Raw genomic sequence first — 27,552 nt, forward strand, 5'->3', positions numbered from 1 at the left:
CTTTGTTTTAGCTACCAGTAATTATCTAACTTGACAATCTTTTCGAGATGTAAAATAAATTTGGTAAATTGATTCTTTTGGGGATGGCATAAATTTTGTTGAGGGGAATGTTTTAAAAATTGTCATTTTAGCACTTCGATTACAGGAAAAACAAATTTGTCAGTACCAAGTTTCGCAATCCACTTAAACTAAAAGCCGTAAACCTGGGTAGTTTTAAATGATATAAGGTGGGTGACGTGCGCCCCCATATGGTTTGTAATTTGTTCTTTGATTGGTTTAGGCATTTGGGGCGTGGGCTGTCTTGCCAATGAAAACGATTGTACTGCAATGATATTGAGTATATGCATGTATGGCTGCTCGATACCCACCATACGTAAGTTTGTAAGACACAAGCAAAGAAGAAACCGTTCTAAAGGTAAGTGTTTGTACTTTGGTGTACAAGACATGTTTGCCTTTCAAGACATAACTTTAGTAACTGAACATGAGATACCATACACAAGTGTTTTTCGCTCACAGCATGGATGTTTTCTCAATCCATGCTCACAGTCACACTATATCTGTGCACGTACTTCAAGATAAACTTGCATGGTACTACTAGTAGTACTATGTCTACGGCAGCATATATCGCCAGCCAAGGTCACCAATAGCAATCTCTGTGTGTGACAGTGTATGTGTGTGTTGGGGGGGGGGGGGGTGTTTCAGTGTGAATCTCCAAACCTATTTCAACAGAATGATTTGCTCAATAACAGCGCGAAGTTAGTGTAAAAAAGTATGTTCAAGGTTATAATTTGCAGACTTAAAATTGATATTATAGTGACAAACATGTAAAGGTCATAAACAAACATCTATTCTTGTAGTTAGCCCTGTGATAACATTACTGAATACGTGCGTATGTGACAGGATGCAGTTCTAACTTCCATTACTTGTACACCTCTGAACTTTAACTGTCAACTTGAAGATATACAAGTACAATACTACATGTATATGTTTAAATGAGTGATCATTAAATATTGAGCCTGAAATATTTTAAATGTCACATATACTTTATATCTGATCCTCTTACACCATGATATTTGTTACATCATCATGCTCTGTTACAACATGGTACATGTATAATCATGGAAGTATAACCCACTTCCATGGTATAATGGACAGCAGGGTACAGTACTCATAAATTAGGGGGGTGTAGTATTTCTTAGATTGTTGTTTTCCTGGTCTGCAGACTAAATATAACAATGTTGCTGTTCACAGACACATGTATTGACAAATGTGCAACGGCTATTCAAATTGTAGTATGTATGCATGCATTGACAAGTAGCTGTGACCTGAATGCAGTGTCCATCAGACCTCTTTGACTATAGTAGTATACTCCTGCTGCAAACATTGCCCATTTCAATTTATTGATGATTTTCTATTCAAAAAATAAAAGAAAATAAATTAAAATAAAATAAAAATGATTAAAAACACATGTGGATGCAAGATTATACTGGTAAAACCATGCTCATTTGTGCAGGGCAGTAGTAAAAGAGAATTTGTGTGGTACATGTACATATGATTTGATCCACACAATGGTATGGTTGGTGTCACAGGCACTCGAATCAATGTGTATGATTAAAAAAAAAAATATGTATGTAAATAAGTCTTATTTACATACATATTATTTTTTTTAAAACCATACACATTGATTCGAGTGCCAGTGGTCGGTGTTGAGGGTAGAGATATCTTATTAAAAAGGGTATCGACCAAGCATGCTATGGCGGGGATAGATGGGTTGATGGTTAAAATGTGGATTAGAATTGACAGATGGATGAAATGTATTCAAGCATAATTTAAAGTTTGAAACCCTACTGAAAAGCCATTGATATCAAGTAGATTTGACATTCCTAAAAAATACTACCAATTCAGATATATAGGCAGTGAGTGATGTATAGTGCAGTTGGCAGCTGTTTGCTGGAACTTTTGAAGTTGCTGTCTTCTATAACACTATCCAAGGTAATACAAACAACCCTATGAAAAGATTATACTATCTGTAGGTTCCTGGAATTGTGAGACACTCATGATGAATAGGATAGAAGATGAATTTGTGAATGTACAATGTAACATGATAATCCTTTACGAAAAGCGTACAGCTTTTGGAATCAATAAATGATAAAACATGAATAAGGGCAAATCAATTGGTTATATATATATATATATATATATATATATATATATATATATATATATATATATATATATATATATATATATATATATATATATATATATATATATATATATATATATATATATATATATATATATATATATATATATATATATATACACACACACACACACGCACACAAAACTATTACGCTCTGCCACTGCGGTATAGAGCACTGTCTTAGCAGATTGATATATGTATATATATATATATATATATATATATATATATATATATATATATATATATATATATATATATATATATATATATATATATATATATATATACATATACATATATATATACATTATATATATATATATATATATATATATATATATATATATATATATATATATATATATATATATATATATATATATATATATATATATACATATACACATATAGATGTACATATACATACATACATGTACATATACATGTATAACTTTGTTTGGAGATGATATGGATAATATGATCAATGTCAAAAAAATAATAGTTGTTCTGATTTAGTTACATGAAATGAATGAGAGAGTTCAACTGTTCATATATGTGTATCAAAATGTACAGCGGCCAATGTTGGACAAATACAAAACTTTTGTGTGAAAAATATTGCTCTGCCAGAGTTATAATAAAAGTTGGTCTTGAATGAAATAATCCTCGTATAATCCATACGTTAAAGCTGTACTAGCAGAAACTGAGACATTTGGACATAATAACTTATTCATAATACCATACGCCCAGACCATAAACAGTATTGATTCATATTTTGGTATTAAGCATATTTTTGTAGTTTTATTCATAATAAATCAAATCAATTTTCAGTGACTATATTGTGGTTGTCTGCTTGAAAACTGATACCGTTTATAACTTGCACAGTTAAAACATACATTTAGTATCGTTTTAACATTCAAAACTGAGCTTTTGCTCAAGATTAAACTTGTCACTACACTACCTATACAGATAATATTGACCACTAATTAATAGATACAATGTCTTTTATAACTTGTCATTGACAATTGTTCATGAATATGTCTGTGCTTATTTAAATAATGATAAAAAATGTCCCAGTTGCAGCTAGTGTAGGGTTTAAACATAGGCCTGGATTTAAATTTAGGACTGGCATCAGGGCAATTTTATAATATAGCTGAAATTCATTTTTATTACAAGCTGGAAATATTAACTTATCCAAATATTTTGTGTAGACTCCGTTGACTTCATTCCTGGATTGAATGTTTTGCCATGTGCTAGTACATTTCTAGTGTGGTAAGGTTATTGATAAATATTAAAATAACCTTCATTTATATCATGAAACAAAGCTGAGGAATCTCTTTGGGATCAATTTTATAAAAGAGTTGTCATGCAATTATGCAATATGACATTTTATGTGGAAATAAAGCAATGATGCAATGGTGACTGTTTGACACATGTCTGTGTTGTCTCAACCAACTCAAGTGAAAACTAATTACTAGCTAAACCTGACAGGAAATACAACAGTGGAAACTGGGCTTTTGGCTAACTAAGATAGACACAAACTGAAATTACATGTTAAAGTTTGTGTTATAAGCAGAATGTTGATTGAGTGGACATTTTGTTTAATTGTACTCACAGTGGTAGGGTAGTATGATGACTTCTATGATCTTACAGTGTACATTTTTGGAGAATTCCAGTGTGTACATTATCTTGGTAAGAGGGTGATTTGTTTTGCACAACAGAGACACTGTTATCACCCACACATGTAATTTACCATATCCAGCAACAGTAGTTTTAGTTTGTATGCTGAAAACTTGGTTTCCATAGTAGTAGATGATTATCCTTAGTATACAATGAATTTGTTGACACAAGGTGGTAAGTAAATCTGTCTGGCTTTCATAGCCCCTCCCTTACCAAATAATGTAAAGTTTCGTCAAAATCAGATCAAAGGGTGTTATGTAAACATCATTACAATTTACATGTCACCACTGATATTTAAAACTGGTCTCAGATTTTGAACTAAATTTCTGCTGTTGGTTTGTATACACTTACAGGCAAGGTGGTTTGTATGAAAAGTGGAGAGTAGTAAATATTATTTTGCCTGCAAATGAATGATTTTGTTCCATTGATCGTGTTATTCCCTTTAGTAGAAATAGTTTTGTTAGAATGTGTGAAAATATAATGTGGGTGAATCAATTGAATCATACATAGACTTTGGGGAGAGACGTCTTTGAACTTAATTTACATGTACATATGTATGTAAACAAACACGTTTATAGTTCAAAGTACAAACGATTAATATGCAGAGCTAGATGTTATTGACTGGAAAACATTTAGAGGAAATCCATACAAACTTTGTATCCGCGTTGAAAAAAGAATATTTCTTGTGTTCATCAAAGCAGAAGACAATAGGATACTTGGAGCTTCCTACATGTTAAAAGTAGCTGTTAAAATTGTTCTAGTAATTATAATTATAACAAGTTTTCAGTAGGTGAAATGCAGTTTCCAATTATTTTCTGAGAGTTATTCACCAAAATCATATACCCAGTCTACATGTACGTTGCTGGATCAGTGACTATGCTAGCACTCAGTCTAGATCAATGTAAAACAAGTACTAAAAATTATAGTCAAAGATCAAGCAACATAGACAGGCTAAAATTGTACCATAATACATGTATACATACATAAATGATATGTTTATTTTACAAATTTCTCATCAAAATAGAATATAAACATCTCCATGAACTAGTGATTGATTCAATGTAGATGTACAAAATGTAACTTGGCATTTGTTTTCAGTGATTATTCTTGAAACTATTGTATGACCACTCGACTCAGAGAAAATAATCTAGTACATGTACGTTCACTTGGTGAAGATAATCTGAAGTGTTACCTTGGGGGTTGGGGATAACTCAAGGTCTACAGGGAGTTCAAAGTATGGTTACTTATGTATTCCAGTGAAACATCTTAGAGATGAAATGATAAATCAAAATCATTCATGCAAATACATCATGTTATCACATCAATATATCTAAACTGTACTGTATAAATTTTTCAATTAATGTTCACCACATGTGCATGTAGTACATAACAAATGATTTGGGGAGGTTTTTGTACATGTACATGTATAATACAACAATTGTTGTGTGGCAGGCAGTCATGATGATGATTTACATACATTGTAGTATGTTATAACACACAAGCAGTTCATATGGTTATGATGAATGATGATTTGTAAAATACTACAAGTACAGTGTGGACTAGATCATATGTACATGTAGTTGCCCAAAGCCTCCGATTTATGGTAATCGTACCTTAAACTTTCAGTACCAGACATTGACAGAATATTATGAAAGCTCTCTATTAAATTAAGGTCACTTAAAAAACAATATTATTTAAGATCTCTTGTTCATACATACAAACATACATTCAACGTCAAGACATTTTCACTGGTCAAGTTCTAAATGCAAATGAAATGTACTTACAAGTTCAATAGAAAACAAGAATGTTTGACATATGCAACATGAGTAAAGTTATACAGTGTGTACACACAAAGTGTCATTGAATTGAGAGGCCCTTTCAATTTATGTTGTTTTATTTAATCAATGCATGTACATGTAAGTGTTGCAAGTAGGGGAGCTGTACAAAGAACAAGTGGTAAATACATGTACACATGCAGTATAGTAACATGTACAATGTGCAAGGCATTCAAAATATTGAAATGAGGGAGGTTTAAAAATCAGCTACAGGAAATCTGTTCATTTGATGATTAAAATAGTGCTTCCTGTATCACACAATGAACATTTCCTTTCCATATTTTTCAAGAAAATTGATAGGAAATTGAATTAGCTGCAGTTTGAATTAAATGTCTGTAATGATGTCACCAGTAAAATGCAAGCAAAGTTATATAGAAACTTGTCCTTCCCAAATAATGCAATAGTTAAATATTTCATTATTTTGGCTGGTTCACAACTGTTCGTTTCATTTTTTCTTGTAATCTCAGAATATCTGTTACACACATTTTATACAGTGAAGAAATTCTTCTCAAAATATTGTGGTATGAATTTATGTATTTCTCAAAATATAATCATCTGGTTAGTATAGCTAGTATAGTCATAGACCTGAGGTTCTATGGTATAGTCAATGAAAAAGATAATATAAGGCTTTTGTAACTACCATAGAATCATTTGGAAATGAGAGATGTTTTTGATTGTTGGTGAGTTGTGAAGAAGTATTTTCTTCACATAGGAGGAACTATTCATTCTGTCATGCTTAATACACAAATAGCAATTTGCACACTGTGTATACAATACATATTGTCTATTCAGTATAATATGTGTATCATTAGGGTTTCAGCCTTGTAAACAGCTTTCGGTTCATCTGTCATGTACTGGAGGCAATAATGCATGTCTCATTTCTTATCCAACTCTCCTGAGCCTTAGAAGTTAGAGGCACTTCAATTGATACAATGATTATGCTGTGTCTGATGTTTCCGCCTCCTTATCTGTTTTTCCATATCATCATTTCAGAATTACCTACTACGCACGCCATGGATTCACTATTCATCTTAAAATACAGCTTTCATAGTTTCCATAATGTTCCATGTAATATTGTATGTAGGTGAAGAGACCACTTTAAGCACATCTTACAGGTAGCCAGGTCCTTCATATCTGTATTATCCTACAGTGGAAACAGCAGATAATAACAGTAGTAAAGAAAATCATATGACAGAAACGCAGGAGTGCCAGTGTGACATACAAATGTAGTATGCAGGGTTTGCTTTATTCTCTGCGACTATATTTTCATTAGTGTAGCTATTGAAAGTACATCAAAAACACTGTCTGTAACCTTTATGTGAGTGCAGATACCCCAACTATCCACACAGTTATTGGGGTTTATGTTTATCCAAAACAGCAAATTTTGATTAAAAATACAACTATTCATGTGATTTTGTGTAAGTATAACATAACACTTGCATGTTCACATACATGTATGATACACATTATGCAATAAAGTATTCAGTTTTGCAAAAGCCATATGTAATACATGTAATCCATGTTCCAAATAATTCAAAGAGATTCACATTTCAGATATCTTTTTTGACCTTTCAGGAAAATAATCAAAAATATGGACAAAATGTTGTGAAGTGTGATGCTTACAAATACTTCACATGTCAGCTCATTCATATATGTCTTTGCAAATTGATGTCCGTTATTATACATGTTAACCTATTTGTATGCAATAAATTGTTGAAATTTGTCATCATCTAAGAAACATTTACATTTATACTTGTAATAATACTGTCAAAATTTGTCATTTATGTAGTCGTACTTTGTAACACACGCATAAAAATGTTTAAATTTATCATCAATCACAAAGTATTAGGTAAAATCACTTTTGTCACCTTCCTATTACAAGTAAATTACACATTACCAAGGCCTAGGAGAACAAAATCTTGCTGAAAATAAGCTTTGTATATTTGCAGTGACCAATTATGGGTCACCCTGTGACCTATACGTAGATGTATAAGTTACTAATGAGATCTACTTCCTCTTACATGTTAGTGTTCACTGGCTCTGTTGAATACAACCATGCGGAAACCAATAAGAGACCATAATTCTACACTTTAAGATAAATGTAGCAAGATGACAATTCCTTTTTACATTTTGTCTACATTTGTAAATGAAAAAATACATGTACATGTACATATAGATGCGGACGTGTTGGTGTCAATGATTATGTCTGCATAGTGTCATGTTAGTTCATTTCAAATGGACAAAATGTTGCAAAAAAATCTGTATTAAGTAATTCGATCTTGCAGTCATAAAAAAAGTGATGTATGTACATATACATGTACAGTTTCTTTTTGGTTCCTGTGTGGTTGTATCAAACAGAGCCAGTGAACACTAACTTGAAATGGGTGGTACATTATATATGACTAATACTGTATGGTAATGATGATATTTAAATTTGATTTATATGCAAAGTAGTTATAAAAGATGACATTTAGCTTTTCAGTGACCATGTTACTCAAAATGTGAGTAGAATGAGAAAGTATTGACAGGTGTTCAATTTCTAACTTCTTGAACCATTGCCCAATGCCTCATTAACAGTTTAATATGAGTGATAATATTCCTGTCAACTATATTAAGTTATCTCAACCAAGTAAAATTTTCTGTATAAGTACTGCCCCATTCACATTGTACTTGTATTTTGCACTGAACTCAGTTTTGACGTAAATCACAGACCAAAACATAAGCATTCTAGTACCAAATTTAAGCAGAGTGAATTTACCCAATGAATGAGAACATGTAACTGGCCCTAGCAACCATGGCCATGCCCTTACATCCAAATGATGGTTCATATTGCAAAGATGAAACCTAGGAAGGGTAGGCAAGTGAACAAAGACTCCGAAAATGTACGCAAATATGCCTAGCAACACACCCATAGCAACAACCAAATACAATTGTGATACAGCGCCATTGGTGCTATTTTTAAAAACTGTACAGTTGTGCTACAATGCCATTGGTGCTATTTTTTGTTGCTAATTTCCTATGAATCATGTTTGCAGGTAATACAGAAGAAAGTAATATGTAATACTGTTTTTTTATTACATTAGATGGCTGTAGAGATGTAGGTCATGTAATCTCATTTGTAACCAATGTTACAGCTTTGTTTCCCTGTGGCATTGGCAACACTTCACAAGTCCTCATAGTTGGTGGAAATAAATACTAATATGATACTGTGTTGAAATTATATGAAGTGTAACTATACACATACATGTAGGTACAATTGTTAATGTATACTGATCTTCTCTGTTTGTTTCAGAACATCTGTAGGGAAAACATCAACTCCAATTTATAATTTACATGTAAACACAACAATTGAATAAATGTACGGTACTTGTACATGTACATACATATATATGTGTGTACATGTATGTAATGTTTTGATTTTCACAATCCTCTGCTAATACATAATTGCATGTATTTATCATCTTCATGCTGTGTACTTGTTTTTTACAAGTATTGTATTAATATATTTAGAGATTGTAGCGTTTATAGTAATATTTTGAGAGAGAGAGTGAGAGTGAGTGTGAGAGAGAGTTTGAGAGTTTGAGAGAGAGAGAGTGAGAGAGAGAGAGAGGGAGAATATGAATTACCATGACTGCATTATGGTTTCCTTGACTTCAATTTTTGTTGTCAAGGGCAACAGGAAAATTCATGAATCGATTTTCACTTGCCTTGACTCCAAATTGCTGTTGTCACGGGCAACAGAGATATTGTTCATATTCATTTAGTTTTATTTCCATTCATACACCTGTACAGTTCACTGAAGAGAATCCTGATCCATATTCAATTTTTCATACATGCACTGCTATATTTTAGCTGTATAATCATTGCTACCATAAATGGAAACAGTATTTTATAAGAAGAGAAAAACTAAAATTAAGCCAAACATTACAGATACCATAAGGGTAACTCAATTATTTTTATTTTTGTTATCATAATACCTTAAAAATGACGGTCAATTAGTTGATCTGTTAAATAGCAATATTTATCATAAAAATTCACATTTTGTCAGCTAAGTGTAGAAGCTTAATAGAGACCTTATTTGAGTATCTACACCCATATATATATATATATATATATATATATATATATATATATATATATATATATATATATATATATATATATATATATATATATATATATATATATATATATATATATATATATATATATATAACCAATTGATTTGCCCTTATTCATGTTTTATATATATATATGTATATATATATATATATATATGTATATATATATATATATATATATATATATATATATATATATATATATATATATATATATATATATATATATATATATATATATATATATATATATATATATATATATATATATATATATATATATATATATATATATATACATATACATATACAAAACACAAATACACAAGTTATGGTACGGAGCCGTTACTCAGAGTAAAACTCGGATCCGTACCATAACTTGTGTATTTTGTGTAATACAGCTCTACTTCTCAGTATTGAGCGCTTTTCCTTCAGTTTATGACTTACCTCTTACACTGAATTAGTATATATATATATATGTGTGTGTGTGTGTGTGTGTGTGTGTGTGTGTGTGTGTGTGTGTGTGTGTGTGTGTGTGTGTGTGTGTGTTTGTTGAGGGTAGAAGAAAATCAAGTCGGGTTTTTCGTCTCTGCAAGCCTGTTTCGTGAGTAAATCACTCGTCAGGGGATGTTGATGTATATATATATATATATATATATATATATATATATATATATATATATATATATATATATATATATATATATATATATATATATATATATATATATATATATATATATATATATATATATATATATATAGTTTTGGTAGTACTGGAACTCTTTCTTGGGTGTAACTCGGAGTTTCACGCATATTGCGATCATCAGACGAGTGTCTGATGATCGCAATATGCGTGAAACTCCGAGTTACACCCAAGAAAGAGTTCCAGTACTACCAAAACTATTACGCTCTGCCACTGCGGTATAGAGCACTGTCTTATAGCAGATTGATACTCACCGAGTTATATATATATATATATATATATATATATATATATATATATATATATATATATATATATATATATATATATATATATATATATATATATATATATATATATATATATATATATACATATACATTGTATATATATATATATATATATATATATATATATATATATATATATATATATATATATATATATATATATATATATATATATATATATATATATATATATATATATATATATATATATATATATATATATATTCAGGTACAGATACTGTATCTAGACTACCATATATGCAGGTACAGATACACAGATTCATGTATCTAGACTACCATATGTAGTCTATTAGACCAGTGGTTGGTTAAATCTGACTATGAAGAATACCCCTATATTTATTTATAATATACCTAGTGATAATGCTGTGCCATGATTCGCTAGAATCAGTCATGTGATAGGAAAATAGAATGACTATTTCCCTAGGGAAATTGTCCCATCAACTTTTACATGGTCACGTGACCACCGCGCGTTCACAGCAGGTCAAAATGGCAGCTTCTGACGATGTCGTCTGCCACCGCGAGTTCACAGCATGAGGTATATTATAAAACACATATTGCCTGGCCTATATTCGGGCTATAGCATGTGATTCTGGTAACTCACAGTCCCTCGGGTGTAATAAACGGGTGCTATAGCCCTCATGGCCAGGCAATATGTGTTCAATATGCTATACAAACCTAGATATGTAGAATACCCCTATATGTATATTTAACCTAGATATGTAGAATACCCTATATTTATATAAATACAAACCTTGATATGAAGAATACCCCTATATTTATATTTAACCTAGATATGTAGAATACCCTATATGTATATTTAACCTAGATATTTAGAATACCCTATATTTATATATGCTATACAAACCTAGATATGTAGAATACCCCTATATTTATATTTAACCTAGATATGTAGAATACCCTATATGTATATTTAACCTAGATATTTAGAATACCCTATATTTATATATGCTATACAAACCTAGATATGTAGAATACCCCTATATGTATATTTAACCTAGATATTTAGAATACCCTATATTTATATATGCTATACAAACCTAGATATGTAGAATACCCTATATTTATATAAATACAAACCTTGATATGAAGAATACCCCTATATTTATATATGCTATACAAACCTAGATATGTAGAATACCCCTATATGTATATTTAACCTAGATATTTAGAATACCCTATATTTATATATGCTATACAAACCTAGATATGTAGAATACCCTATATTTATATAAATACAAACCTTGATATGAAGAATACCCCTATATTTATATTTAACCTAGATATGTAGAATACCCTATATTTATATAAATACAAACCTATATATGAAGAATACCCCTATATTTATATAAATACAAACCTAGATATGTAGAATACCCTATATTTATATAAATACAAACCTAGATATGTAGAATACCCCTATATTTATATATGCTATACAAACCTAGATATGTAGAATACCCTATATTTATATAAATACAAACCTAGATATGTAGAATACCCCTATATTTATATATGCTATACAAACCTAGATATGTAGAATACCCTATATTTATATAAATACAAACCTATATATGAAGAATACCCCTATATTTATTTATGCTATACAAACCTATATATGTAGAATACCCCTTTATTTATATATGCTATACAAACCTAGGTATGTGGAATACCCTACATGTATTTCATAGATGAATACAGGATTATTATTACCAAGTGTAGAAGTTAAATTCAAACCCTGACATGTATACTTGTAGTTCTTGTAGTACTATCGGTTAGCATATCAAATGCTAGTTATTAATTATGCATTGAAATGATAAAATATTAATAATGCATACAGCATATGATTTGGATAGAAATTTTATAGATAAGATAATGAAGGATTAGCATTATTCTGTGTTTGGAGTATGAGACTACCATACAATTTGTAGACATTACATAGTGCAATGTACATGTACACAATGTAAGTCATGTATGAAAGCCTTAAAAGTTGAAGATTCAAATACTCATTGTAGCTGCATTCTCACATGCCTGAGGGATGTTACTAAGCTTCCAAAGAAAAGTAATATCAGCTGAGAAAGTTGATGATTAAAGATATTGGAATTATGTTCATCCCATTCAAGTATTCTCAGTGTGTTTCTTCCATGTCTTACTGTGTTATAAAATGATAACATATACAACATGTATGCTATACAAACCTACATGTAGATATATTCACTCAAGAGTAATTTAATCATATTTCATTGGAAAATGAAAACACAAATTAAATAAATGTATAAACCAAAATATTTCATTAAAGACTAATTTTTGCTCATTTCCTTGGGAAAAAACACTAAAATAAGTAGTGACATATATACATGTACATGAACAATCCACCAGGCTCAGTAATTCATTAAAAATGGTCCTTTGGAACTACATATAATTTTTACTCAAAGACTACAGTTTATAAAATTGTAAACCTGTATTTAGGGTGACAATACATGTACATGACTGGTGTGTCAATCAGAGTGTTGAGTTCATTTTGTCTTTCATTTAGTTTTGTCACAACTGAACAGGTTCAGTAGTGCTGTAGGCATGGTGAAATGTTTGTCTGTCTGACTGTATGTGTGTCTTTATGTGAACGAATCATTTGCCTTGGTTAGTATTTGGTCGGGATAATTACTTACTATACATTTAGGTTGTGTACATGTTACATAAATTGAAAGCTCTTCAAATATATGGTGTGGGATTATTATTAAAACATGATTTTTGGTAGAAAAAAAACGTAAAACTCAAACATTACTGTGCAGAAAGGCCTTATGGTTACAATGTTTCTAGGGGTGTGTAGGTGAAGAATTGTTCATGACATGATGGTCCATAAAGTAGTTATGTGCAAATTATGTCTAAAAATGTGAACTTTTGGTCAAAAATGAAATGATGGTGTATATCGCAAAGATAACAACAGGGTGGTTGGCCAAGTGGATGAGCAAATAAAAGATTGACACATGTTCACCTACATGTAATAACTAAGACCTCACCCATAGCAACAGTGAAATACTATAGATGTGTACATGTATATGTTCTTGTTCTGTTAACCCAACCCTTGGGTTTCTACAAAGACTGCAGTATAGTGATGCCTTAAAAATACTGTAGGATTGTGCTTCCTTCATAGAGGTAAAAAACAAAAATGACCCTCGTGCATTTTCCTTCGTTTTCTCTATGCCATTTGAAGTAGATGTCATAGTTGTGTATGGTTGTCTACTTGGTTAAATATCCTTCTCAATTTCAGTCCTGAACTTAGTCCAAAACAGTTCTTTGTCTGCTTCATGTGCTGTCCACTTGATCCACTTCTTACAACACTTCAATAGTTGAATTAATCATCAAATTAACCATGGCAGTTTGTTTTGAGAGATTGGTTTGAGTTGCACCATCTTTCAGTACATCAAATAGCTGATGCAAGGCTACTTCCAGTTCAAAAGTTGGTTGTTGAAGTCTTCTGTTAAAACAAAGATGAATTTGTAGCTTCCATGGACACAGACATTGATCAATATTAGTTGCCTTGACTACACCAGGGACACATTCTCTGTCTTTGATACATAATTTAAATCCATCCCTTTTCTCCAAGCAAGGCATCATCTCTCATCTCATCGAAAGAAAATCTTTATCAGCATAAGATGCCATGACATGACATGATCATACTTGTAATTGTTAGCTTGGTTATTGCCTTCTTAAATGCCTCATACAGTGGTACATGTAGCCATTTTTATCAGGCCCATTCATAGTTTCCAGAGGAAATATTTATACTTTATATTCCATCTAAATTTCTTCCAAATGATACCAGCCAAAGTAACAGCAATTGCCAAGGTGATGATTACTATGGTAATACTCATGATAATACACTGCAACTTACATTTTTATCTGCATCAAAATCCACTAAATATGTACATGTATCAGCATATTGATTTGGGGAAAAGCATTGATAATTTTACAGCCAATGTGTTTTCTGTGGGTACAGATGCTTTTAGAATATCAGGAACTCTGATACTCCCCTGGAAGACATCCTAATCCAGTGAATACATCTTTGTACTTGTTCATTATTTGGTCAAGTGTTATTGGAACGTAGCATTTACTTTGAACCATGTTCAGATACTTAAAAGCATAATTTCGCGATAACCAATCTTCTTTTAGGCAAGTTTTGCCTCCAATAATTGGCCAAGATGCTTCCTTCAATATGGTGAACTTTGCTCTGCATTTGAGGCTGGTGCCTATTCTGATCACCAGTGTGGGATTGGTGACCAACCAGGTGTGAAACCAGCCAATATCACAGTTGCATGTCAATGGATTGCCACCCAAGTAAAGGTTTTCTCGTTATAGCTCAGATCTAGCCTTGTCATATTCTGTAATCCATCCAAAATATTGTTGTCCTGAGTTGCTAGTTGATTGTAACTTAAATCAAGATGAACTAACATCATTGTGTTAGAAAAATAAACCTGGTCGATTTGTATTTTGTTCAGTTGTTATTGTTTAAATCAAGATTTTCCAATTTGGGAAAGCAATGGAAAGGAAACACATCAGTATTTGAGAATCCAGACCTACATGTAAGGCATTCAGTTTTAAGGGTACATGTATGTGTAAGGTTGTGGTTTTAAGGAGACTGAATTGAATATGTTTCATTCAAATCCATGTAAGTCAGTTTAGGATGCATGTACATGACATACAATTCCCCCAGAAATTGGGTCTTGGGTTGGCAGCATTGGCTTGCACACCCCTACCAGAACCACCCCACCCCCACCACCACGTCCCCAAGTGTATGTGACATATTAAATCAATGCAATTCTAGGCTATAATACTTTGTACAGCTACATGTAACCATATCTCTAATAAGTCACCATCACATCTAGTAAATGTAAATGTTATGTCTCAAGAGTAGTTTCTCAATTCAAGGCTGACAAACAGGTGTTAGATGATCCATCCATTACCATAGACACTGGATGTTTAGAATGATGGGGACATTGTTTGTGTGAGGAAGGTGTTAGAGTTTACAGATGAATGTTAGATATCAAGTCAATCAAAAATTCCCATGGGAACACAGACATGCATGTAGTGTGTGTAAGTGTAACCTGGTGGTTTTGAATTCATTATTTCCCCATCATGATGGGAAATCAAACTTCGAAATCCCCATTCACCTAGACTAGTGTAGGTGCTGATATATGTACATCACCTATTACTATAACCCAGAAAAAAAAAAACAGATTTAAAAAAAAAGCTGTAATCGAAGTATTTTCTTGGAAGATTGTCTGAAAATATGTTTAGTGTTTCATCATACATGCACAATTTTGGAATGTGTCAGTTTTATTCAATGACACTTAAATATTACTAGATAGCCATTCTTGTTCCAAATATTTTGTTAAAGATGGCAAGTAGGTAAAATCTACCCAAGTTCTCTAGCTGCTTGACTGGCATTCCACAGTTCAGTCCCTCTACATGTATGGTACAGGGGATGGAAATCTATGAAAATTTTAACAGATTCCACCCTTCCATTACCAGGGTTCCTAAATGGACACCATAGTAAAGACATAATGTTCTCTTCTTAGATCATATTTACTTAAAAAGGAAAAGTCTTAATTCTAGCAAATATTCTCTTACAGCATGTAGCTGTTACTAACTGCTGAATAAACTTAATGTTAACCATATAAGGTTCCTTCTGTTCTGTTGTATGTAGATTGTGAGTGAAGTGAAGTGAAGTGGTCGCCATGTCAACAACTCCAGAGAAGGGTCCAGAACCACCTCTCTCTCCACGAAGTCCATTTCTGGTACCTAGTCCTATTGTAACAAGGCGTACAAGGACATACTCTACGTAAGTACTTTAATTACCTACATTTTGTATGTACCAGTGATAATTTGCATTGGTGTTTGTACATACCAGTGATATTTGAAAACATTATTTCATGCATTGCACCTGTATGCAAATAAACACAGCATGTATGACTCATAACCGCGATCAACATAGACTCTCTCACAGTCCTCAGAGCATCGCATTGCTAAAAGGGCTGTTTTGTGTGTACCAATATATACTGGCTAATTGTATTCTAACGTACATGTAGTCGATGAGGGCCTACAGTACAAGGATATTCAAGCACAATTATGCAGTAGATATATACAGTAGATATATATTTCGCATACAGAGGAGTTCTGGTTGGGTGTCTGTCCTTTACATGTAGAAATCTTATAATATAGAGTGTATATTGATACATTTGTAGTAGCAGAACTATTCATCTAACACCAATCTAAGCAATAATACAAATATATGTGTCCCTGTACCCACACTGGCACTCATGATCACACAGCATGGGGTGCTGTTATCATTTTATATAATTTGGTACATGCATTGATAATAACAATCAATGTGCACATGTCCTAAAAGCTTGTTGTAGATACCTAATAATTTGCATAATTAGTGATATTTGTTAATTAGGCAATATCTTTAAGCATGCACTTCAAATTTCATATGGTTTGGTGTAATTAATTTCCAATTAAGGGGTACATATGGTAGCTATACATGTAGCTCAGAATTTTGCATTCCAACATTTACTTGGGTAGAAACAAAGACCTAAAGGATTTGTGTTTACGGAAGGCATTCAGTTTTCATCTGGTTAGATTTGCAAGGGGAGAATGTCCAACTTTTTTTGTAATTTATCATGGTTACTGGTAGTCTAGCAAGGGCTACACTGACTGTTTGCAATCACTATTAAAGTCAGGTTATGATTTCACACAAAGGCAACTTGTATATCTGAATATGTCTCTTGGTCATTTAAAGGGTAACATCAGATTAGGACTAGCTGTTGGTACATTTTTGGTGGTATTACAGTGTATATAATTTCAGAGAATATATTTCAAAATTGAGCCAGTGTGTTCTATTGATAAATTAGTTATTATGAACACCTAAAAAGGCATGTGTTACAATATATGCATTTCAAAAAAAAGTAGCAGCGTGTGATATAAACTCTGAAATAAGCCAAATATGGCTGCCACTCGAGGGCAGTGGTGTAGAGCATCAATGTGTAGGACTCAGGAGCTTGCAACTATCCCTATTAAAATAAGGAAATTTCCATCATCTAACTAAGTACTTCTGATAAGGAATTTTCACTGTTTGTTGATGCAGTCTGTGACTTCAGCAAATAACCTAAGATGTAATGCAAAGAAATGTAATGGATTTAATGTGTGACATTGTTTCTACTTTACATATATCAAACATCTGACAGTCATTATTGGTTCTAGCATATATATATTTTATATGTTGATATACCTACTAACTATACAGATTTCAAGTAGTACATTGTAGACAATATTCTAAGCTTCTACTTGCAGTTACTACAAATGTATGTATACAGTGCATGACCACTTGTACACATGTACAATAACTTTACAAATTTCCATCATAGACATTTTTGTGCCAAAAGTTTCTTGTATACAGTACTCAATCAATTAATAGAGGGTAGCTCAGTTGGCAGAAGCTAATCTTCCCATGAACCCTCTCTTTAAAATTGTAGTACAAAAAACAGAAGATCTAAAAACTATACTGTACTGTGTAAAAGACATACAATAAACAGCAAGAATTAGTGTCCCAGTATTTCTCATAAAATGTTGGTGACACCCAAGACAGCGGTGTTGAGTATTTGTCGATTCACCTGACAGTTCAATACATGGAATGACACCACTTGTACATGTACACACTGTGTTATGTATCGATCATGTATGCATGTACTCATAGTGGTGTGTACCGTACACACTGTGGTATGTATTGATCATGTACTCATAGTGGTGTGTACCGTACACACTGTGGTATGTATTGATCATGTATGCATGTACTCATAGTGGTGTGTACTGGTACATGTACACACTGTTGCATGTACATGTACTCATAGTGGTGTGTACTGGTACATGTACACACTGTGTCATGTATGCATGTACTCATAGTGGTGTGTACTGGTACATGTACACACTGTTGCGTGTACATGTACTCATAGTGGTGTGTACTGGTACATGTACACACTGTTGCATGTACATGTACTCATAGTGGTGTGTACTGGTACATGTACACACTGCACTGTGTCATGTATGCATGTACTCATAGTGGTGTGTACCTTGGTACATGTACACACTGTGGCATGTACATGTACTCATAGTGATGTGTGCACTGGCAAATCATAGTTTTAGCAACCTTTATTCAAAGGGTGCAATGATAAATATTACATGATGTACAATATATACTTATTAATTTTACACTTATACTTTTATAGGACAACCTTGTGCTACATGTAGTGGAAGGAAAGCTGCAGGTGTAATATCCAGTTTCATAGTACAAATCATATTTGCAAGATATATTACCTTGCTTAAGATATCATATTTAATATAGAAACAAGGTCAAAATTGTCATTGGTTGGTGGTGATTTATTTCTCTCTAAGCCAGCTTTGTTGATGCCCATTAACTTTCTCCATCTCTGCTAGTGAGTCTACACCAGACATGTACCATATTAACACTTGGTTGTATAGAGTTGTATAACATAAGTCATGTACATGACTACATGTGCATCGGTATATGAGACCTTTATTTGAAATTCACAAATGTAAAAGGTGTTTGTGAGTGTGTGTGTGTGTGTGTGTGTGGTGGTGGTGGTGGTGGTGGTGGTGGTGGGGGGGGGGGGGGGGGGGGTAGTAGGGAATGTACATGTACCCAGCTAGCATACATTGTGAACAAGCATGTGTTACTTCCCGTATGGGTTAGTGTTGAGAATTAAACTCTTTCAAACCAATTTCAAATATCTACCGTGGATGTGAACCCATTTGGCTTTTCAATCTATGAAGGACTTGGGTTAAAAAAATCACTTAATGCAGTTATTGATTTAAAGCCCCACATTGTAACTATTTTCCTTTAATTTTTACCTACTAAAAAATACATCAAACTGTTAGTGTTACCGCAAAATGATCAATTCTTGTAGTAGACTGATTGACGTATCTGCTAGTGAATACTGACTGGATGTCCTTATAATAGTTAATACATGTACATGTACAAATGATTTTGTACATTTTGCTCAGATGCTGTTTTTGTTTGTTTATGAGACAGCCATGCATGCTTCAGTACAAAGTACAAATACATTAAAGTTAACGATAACAAAATTATGAGAAAAGAACAGAAAAGAGTTTAAGTTACAGTTACTGAGTGTAAGGCTTTGTGTCACCAAAGTAATCAATATTTTCTTTTTTCAGCTCTAAAGCTTTGTCTATCCTTTTATGCTGTCATGGTGCTTACAATGATAAATAGTTTATTTACATGTATTTTCTGTTTTTTTCTTTGGTACACAGCTCCAAAGCTGCCTCAGAAGGTCCACTCAAGAAAGGTTCTATCAAAGATTTCTGTCGACACAAGGGCCATGGCTTCATAAACCCAGCTGAAGAAGGTGCTGAACCTATGTTTGTACACATATCAGAGTAAGTGATCTCAAATGGTCTAATGCAAAATAATGATTCTGGGAGAAACTATGCTTTTTTCTGTATTATTTTTATGACCCTGCATAAGTTCTTTTATATTTTGTTGTTGGAAATTAATTCTTGAACTACACTCAGAATAATACTATGGAAGGGTTTACATCTCATCAGCCTGAGTCAATATTAATACCAGGATAGCCTGAGTTAATAATAACACCAGGATAGCCTAAGTTAATAATATCAGGATAGCCTGAGTTAATAATATCACCAGGATAGCCTTAGTCAATGCTAACAACAAGGATAGCCTTAGTGAATGCTAACACCAAGGATAGCCTGAGTTAATAATAACACCAGGATAGCCTGAGTTAATAATATCATCAGGATAGCCTTAGTTAATACTAACACAAGGATAGCCTTAGTTAATAATATCAGGATAGCCTGAGTTAATAATATCACCAGAATAGCCTTAGTTAATAATATCAGGATAGCCTGAGTTAATAATATCAGGATAGCCTGAGTTAATAATATCACCAGGATAGCCTTAGTCAATGCTAACACCAAGGATAGCCTTAGTTAATAATATCAGGATAGCCTGAGTTAATAATAACACCAGGATAGCCTGAGTTAATAATATCATCAGGATAGCCTTAGTCAATGCTAACACCAAGGATAGCCTTAGTTAATAATATCAGGATAGCCTGAGTTAATAATATCACCAGGATAGCCTTAGTCAATGCTAACACCAAGGATAGCCTAAGTCAATGCTAACACCAAGGATAGCCTGAGTTAATATTAACACCAGGATAGCCTGAGTTAATATTAACACCAGGATAGCCTTAGTTAATGCTAACACAAGGATAGCCTAATGTAGATAGAGAGAGTCATTGTTGTGTACACTTTTTCAATCACTCATTATTTGTTTAGCTAATGGTGAACAAGGAGTACCAACAATGCATCTTTCAGTGCAGTTTTGATGCTAGTGATCAGTATCAACTGACATGCACAGTATGAAATTCTTTTCTTTTTTCCCTCATCAGTATCGAAGGAGAGTACATTCCTGTGGTTGGTGACCAAGTGACTTACAAAGAGTGTCTAGTTCCACCAAAGAAAGTGAAGAAACAAGCAGTTGAGGTTGTGCTAACACACCTAGCACCAGATGTCAAACACTATCGCTGGGAAGACCCTCAAGGTTGAAACTGTGGAAGACATGAAGAGATATTTAATCATGACTGTAGTTAATAAATGAATTTTATCTGTAACTAGTATTATGTCAAACTAGGGCACTCTGTAATAGTATTATGACAAACTAGGGCACTCTTATCACCAAATCTCAGATGTTCATAAATTTTATTGTGTATCTATTGTGTTAGTACTTATCTACATTACAAATGCTACCCCACTTACAGCATGGATTGATCCATTTACACTACAAAATGTCTGATTGGGTAACCACATCAGAACTGGAGGGGAGATCAAGTGAAAGTTCACACTATTTGAACTTGTGTGAAATCTGTGAACACATGGAAATGACTTCACTACTTGTTGGGTGAATGATATCAGGCTGTCTTTGAATTTTAGACTAAATATATTACTACCCAATAAAGTTGTAATCTTGTTCCTCTAACAGTAGCCGTGATTCTTTTCTCCATACCCATCAAGTTCAAAGCTGTGATTCTTTTCTCCATACCCATCAAGTTCAAAGCTGTGATTCTTATTCTCCATACCTATCAAGTTCAAAGCTGTGATTCTTTTCTCCATACCTATTAGAACTACATTCATCATTGTTGCTAAAACAATCATATGGTATCCAAAGTGTAACTATGAGATTTTAATTAAGTATAATATTTGTCAATACTTTGGAAAGCAGTTCATGATTAGTGTACCTTTACATCACTTTCCATAGCATGTTTTCACTCTAGTGTATAATAAGTTATTACTAGTCAGGAGGAAAGTGAGAATGTCTCTCCATATAAAAGTGGAGCTTTTGACATTAAGAATTGTGTTCAGTATCTGAGTTGATGACGTTTTAGAACTTAAACATATAGATATGAATGTATTTTCCATTTTCTCTTTCTTCCGTATCACATTAGATTCAATACTATCATTAGTTCGGTTATCCAAAACATCAACAAAACAACAACATAATATTAGTTACAGATGACATTGTGAATATAGAGTAGATAAAACCATAAGTATAGACCAAATAGTTTTGTTTGTAATCGCATCCCATGGTAGTATTATAAATCATAGTATGCTTAGTAGCATACGTGTAACTTTGTTTCTAAAATTTGTAAAGATTTTTCATTGTGAATTGTTTCCATATCAACTTTTCAAAGAACAGTTTTCAAACATGTAAGGAATACACTTTTCTAGTGAATAGCACCGTCTAGTGATACAACATTTCTGACTAAAACTATTTGTTATTTAGACATTCACTGATATATGCAATCTTGTAGTAATATCAAGATGTGGGAACATGTTTGTGTTTCTACCACACACCTCTAAAAGCATATGATATGAACAGGTCACCATCTGTATCATGAGATGATCACCTGCATTTTACAGATAATTGCAGTATGTGAACACTAGAGGGCGCTGTTCAAAATAAAGGTATACAGATGTTTAAACTTGTAAGATATATACTCATAAAGCAGTTGACAGTGTTGAAGACTTGCATGTGTGAAATACCAGTTTAAATGTGTTTCTGCAGCAAAAAAAAACGTACACATGATAGAATTGTAAACATTGTACTAGCCTATATGTGCACATAAAACACATTGTCTAATGAACACAAACAATATTGTCATCAATGCGTTATACCAGAATAAAGAAATGACCATGTTAGTTGTTATGGGTTGTAAAAAAACAATCAGATACTGGCACAGCTATCTGTCAGTTGTCTATTAGAAATAGTGCCAAATATCAATCTGATAATAATCTCATTTGTAATTCTACAAAGACTTTGATGTGTAGATTTAGATATGTAGTGTTGTATTTTGTTGACATACAATTTGTTTGTACCTGTGTCCCATTATTCTCACGCTTCACACAAAACTGAGCACACTGGTGAACTCATTATCATGTCAAATTCATTCTTTTAGTTTTCATAAAACATAAACATTCAGAAATAAACACTACATGCACAATGTACATGTGTACATATGACAGTAAAGATGAGGTGTCAAAATCAGCCATTTTGAAGGTCAACAGTCAGTACCCTAATAAGAACTGGTTGACATTAGCCATCCTAGAGTCCAGTGTTGCACTCTCCACTTTTAGTCTGTTACATAGCAATAAGAGGAAATAATATAAGAAATAAAATCGTTTTGAAGATTGAAATGAAATGGAATTTATTTGTTGAGTGAATTGCATCTGAATATTTTTGTAAAAGTCTTTACAAATCTGTGTTTTCATGACAATAAAATAGATTTTAGTCAAGAATGTACTGTTGCATCAGAGTGATATACCTATTACCATCTGTGAGTTGTACATTGAAAATAATGGAAAGGGCACAGTCTAAGTTTATGGTCATTGGTGGTTTACTTTTGTTTCACATCAAAGGATACTGCAAGTGATAAACAATACTTACATTATTGCAATTAGGTGATAAAACATATTTACAATTACATCTAGTCACTGGTACAGCTCCTATCAGAAATTCATAGATGGTATAAAAATTGACCTAGTGAAAGTAATTTGGTCGGAATGAATTCTGCTCTCCTCGTATCCAATCACCTCTCTCGCAAACTGATTCAGATTTGCTTCGTAATAAAGTAAAGTGCATATGGTTTGCATTGCATATCTATTTTGCACACTGAACTCAGTCAAAAAATCGGAATCCAGTTAGTAGGTATGCAATATGCCACCCATGAAAGTCCAATATTTTGTAATTATTCATATGTGTGTAGGGAGATTCAAAGAAAATCAAAACTTGATGTAACAAATCTGCCACTGATAATTACTCCATAGAAAGAAAATGTTCAACAATACATTCCAGTTACCCACTATGTAGCCATTTTAAATCAAGGTTGCCCCAGATAAAGGAATTAGGGCTCAGACCTTGGTTATGGATGGCGGTCACATGGAAAGTTAATAAAATCAGTCATTAAAACCCAACAAAATTTACCTTGACATGTGAGTTCTTAAAAAATAGATGACATCATCTTAAACAAATATTGAAGCAGAACTATTCAGAATGGCTTGGAATGCTCCTGAATTTCCAAATAGTGACTTTTTCAGAACTATTCAGAATGGCTTGGAATGCTCCTGAATTCAGCCTTGAATCACTTCCAAATAGTGACTTTTCAGAACTATTCAGAATGGCTTGGAATGCTCCTGAATTCAGCCTTGAATCACTTCCAAATAGTGACTTTTTCAGAACTATTCAGAATGACTTGGAATGCTCCTGAATTCAGCCTTGAATCACTTGGAAATAGTGACTTTTCAGATAAATGCTAAAGAATTTTTGTCCCTCACTTGCGAATAGCACTTCTAGTGTCAAACCTATTCAATCTTTTGGTTTTTTTTAATAAAAGTAGTATTCAATATTGGGGTAATAATCAGCCCTTTGACTCTCGGCACTCTTTCTCCAAAACATGGAAAATTGTATGATAAATAAAGCAGGCATAACATTCTACACTCCCTCCCACTCCAGTGAAAACAACAGTAATCAGGCATAACATTCTAGACTCCCTCCCACTCCACTGAAAACAATAGTAATCAGGCATAACATTCTACACTCCCTCCCACTCCAGTGAAAACAACAGTAATCAGGCATAACATTCTACACTCCCTCCCACTCCAGTGAAAACAATAGTAATCAGGCATAACATTCTACACTCCCTCCCACTCCAGTGAAAACAATAGTAATCAGGCATAACATTCTAGACCCTGTCCCACTCCAGTGAAAACAATAGTAATCAGGCATAACATTCTACACTCCCTCCCACTCCAGTGAAAACAATAGTAATCAGGCATAACATTCTACACTCCCTCCCACTCCAGTGAAAACAATTGTAATCAGGCATAACATTCTAGACCCTGTCCCACTCCAGTGAAAACAATAGTAATCAGGCATAACATTCTACACTCCCTCCCACTCCAGTGAAAACAATAGTAATCAGGCATAACATTCTAGACCCTGTCCCACTCCAGTGAAAACAATAGTAATCAGGCATAACATTCTACACTCCCTCCCACTCCAGTGAAAACAATAGTAATCAGGCATAACATTCTACACTCCCTCCCACTCCAGTGAAAACAATAGTAATCAGGCATAACATTCTACACTCCCTCCCACTCCAGTGAAAACAACAGTAATCAGCCATAACATTCTAGACTCCCTCCCACTCCACTGAAAACAATAGTAATCAGGCATAACATTCTACACTCCCTCCCACTCCAGTGAAAACAACAGTAATCAGGCATAACATTCTACACTCCCTCCCACTCCAGTGAAAACAATAGTAATCAGGCATAACATTCTAGACCCTGTCCCACTCCAGTGAAAACAATAGTAATCAGGCATAACATTCTACACTCCCTCCCACTCCAGTGAAAACAACAGTAATCAGGCATAACATTCTAGACTCCCTCCCACTCCACTGAAAACAATAGTAATCAGGCATAACATTCTACACTCCCTCCCACTCCAGTGAAAACAATAGTAATCAGGCATAACATTCTACACTCCCTCCCACTCCAGTGAAAACAATAGTAATCAGGCACAACATTCTACACTCCCTCCCACTCCAGTGAAAACAATAGTAATCAGGCATAACATTCTAGACCCTGTCCCACTCCAGTGAAAACAATAGTAATCAGGCATAACATTCTACACTCCCTCCCACTCCAGTGAAAACAATAGTAATCAGGCATAACATTCTAGACCCTGTCCCACTCCAGTGAAAACAATAGTAATCAGGCATAACATTCTACACTCCCTCCCACTCCAGTGAAAACAATAGTAATCAGGCATAACATTCTACACTCCCTCCCACTCCAGTGAAAACAATAGTAATCAGGCATAACATTCTAGACTCCGTCCCACTCCAGTGAAAACAATAGTAATCAGGCATAACATTCTACACTCCCTCCCACTCCAGTGAAAACAATAGTAATCAGGCATAACATTCTACACTCCCTCCCACTCCAGTGAAAACAATAGTAATAAAGGGCAATAGTAAGATATGACGTGTCATGCCACATTATCATCTAATCACTTCAAGCAACACATGAAGCTCAAGCTTATGTTTATGAAAAACAAGCAAGCAATGAATAAAGGAGCAAACAAACAAACAAACAAACAAACAAACAAACAAACAAACAAACAAACAAACAAAAATATACCAACCTTGACAAAAATAATGTATATGAATGATAATGTGATTGCATGTCAATAGTGATACTTATATGCTACAAATATTACAATCAGTTTTCACTATTTTATAAAGTGTGGAATAGAAGAGTATGCCACTCTGTAGTCTAGTGCCTATCTGTGGCTTCAAATCTTTTCTCACACCTAGCTCAATGAGGTGCTGAGATAAGATTTCAAATTCATGCAGTCATTAACACCATGTCTTTGTTAATTAATCACGAAATTCTGCCCAATAATAAGGTAGTGTTTATTGGGGCAGTTACATAATGTCTAAATATGGTACATTTGTCATATCTGGATACTAATTATATATATGTCATTGAACCGTTTCAATTTACTAGTTCTCAACTTTTGGTTCATAATATATAACATACTACCACTAAGTTTCAGTTGCTGGTGTTATTCCAAACCAATCAATATAACAACCATACATTTTGAATAGAACTGTCCAGTCCAGTTCAAGATTCACCTATTATATTCCATTTATTCACACATATATATGGCCATACTGGATAACAGCCCTCCATTACAGGTCTTTGTATAAATTTCAAACCCCCATACATTATTCAAAATTATATTATAGCATTACCAATTCCAGTGAATTTTGTGACGTCATCGCTGTACATTATTACTGATAATGTACTCCGTTATTGGGCATCGTGGCCCCGAAACAAGCTTATGTCCGTAAGTGTGCGTACGTGTGTCACTATGATTAGTATTCAGCTTCCGGGCCGAACATGGCAGGCGATGTTCAGCGCTGTGTATATTATACATTGTTTTGCGTTTCTCGGTCTACAAATTCACTGGAATTGGCAAAACTATAAAATAATAACA

The 27,552-nt window shown here is 33.2% G+C and overlaps 1 protein-coding gene across 1 annotated transcript; it reads left to right on the forward strand.

The window, feature by feature from the left end:
- Window positions 1–344: 344 nt before the first annotated feature.
- On the forward strand, window positions 345–23,729 carry LOC144435128 (calcium-regulated heat-stable protein 1-like). Its single transcript, XM_078123687.1, has 4 exons — window positions 345–415; window positions 16,579–16,713; window positions 20,220–20,345; window positions 21,380–23,729. Exons 2-4 carry the CDS (start codon window positions 16,610–16,612, stop codon window positions 21,534–21,536), a joined length of 387 nt encoding a protein of 128 aa, XP_077979813.1. The 5' UTR covers window positions 345–415; window positions 16,579–16,609; the 3' UTR covers window positions 21,537–23,729.
- The last annotated feature ends 3,823 nt before the right edge of the window (window positions 23,730–27,552 follow it).

This window comes from Glandiceps talaboti, chromosome 5 (genome assembly GCF_964340395.1).
Source record: "Glandiceps talaboti chromosome 5, keGlaTala1.1, whole genome shotgun sequence".
NCBI classification, from domain to species: Eukaryota; Metazoa; Hemichordata; class Enteropneusta; family Spengelidae; genus Glandiceps; species Glandiceps talaboti.

What these genes read in the sequence shown, in the direction of transcription:
- LOC144435128 (XM_078123687.1), top strand. Translation starts at nt 16,610, where the DNA reads ATGTCAACAACTCCAGAGAAGGGTCCAGAACCACCTCTCTCTCCACGA. An exon ending in CGTACAAGGACATACTCTAC is followed by an intron (nt 16,714 to 20,219) that starts GTAAGTACTTTA and finishes TTTGGTACACAG; the next exon opens with CTCCAAAGCTGCCTCAGAAG. An exon ending in ATGTTTGTACACATATCAGA is followed by an intron (nt 20,346 to 21,379) that starts GTAAGTGATCTC and finishes TTCCCTCATCAG; the next exon opens with TATCGAAGGAGAGTACATTC.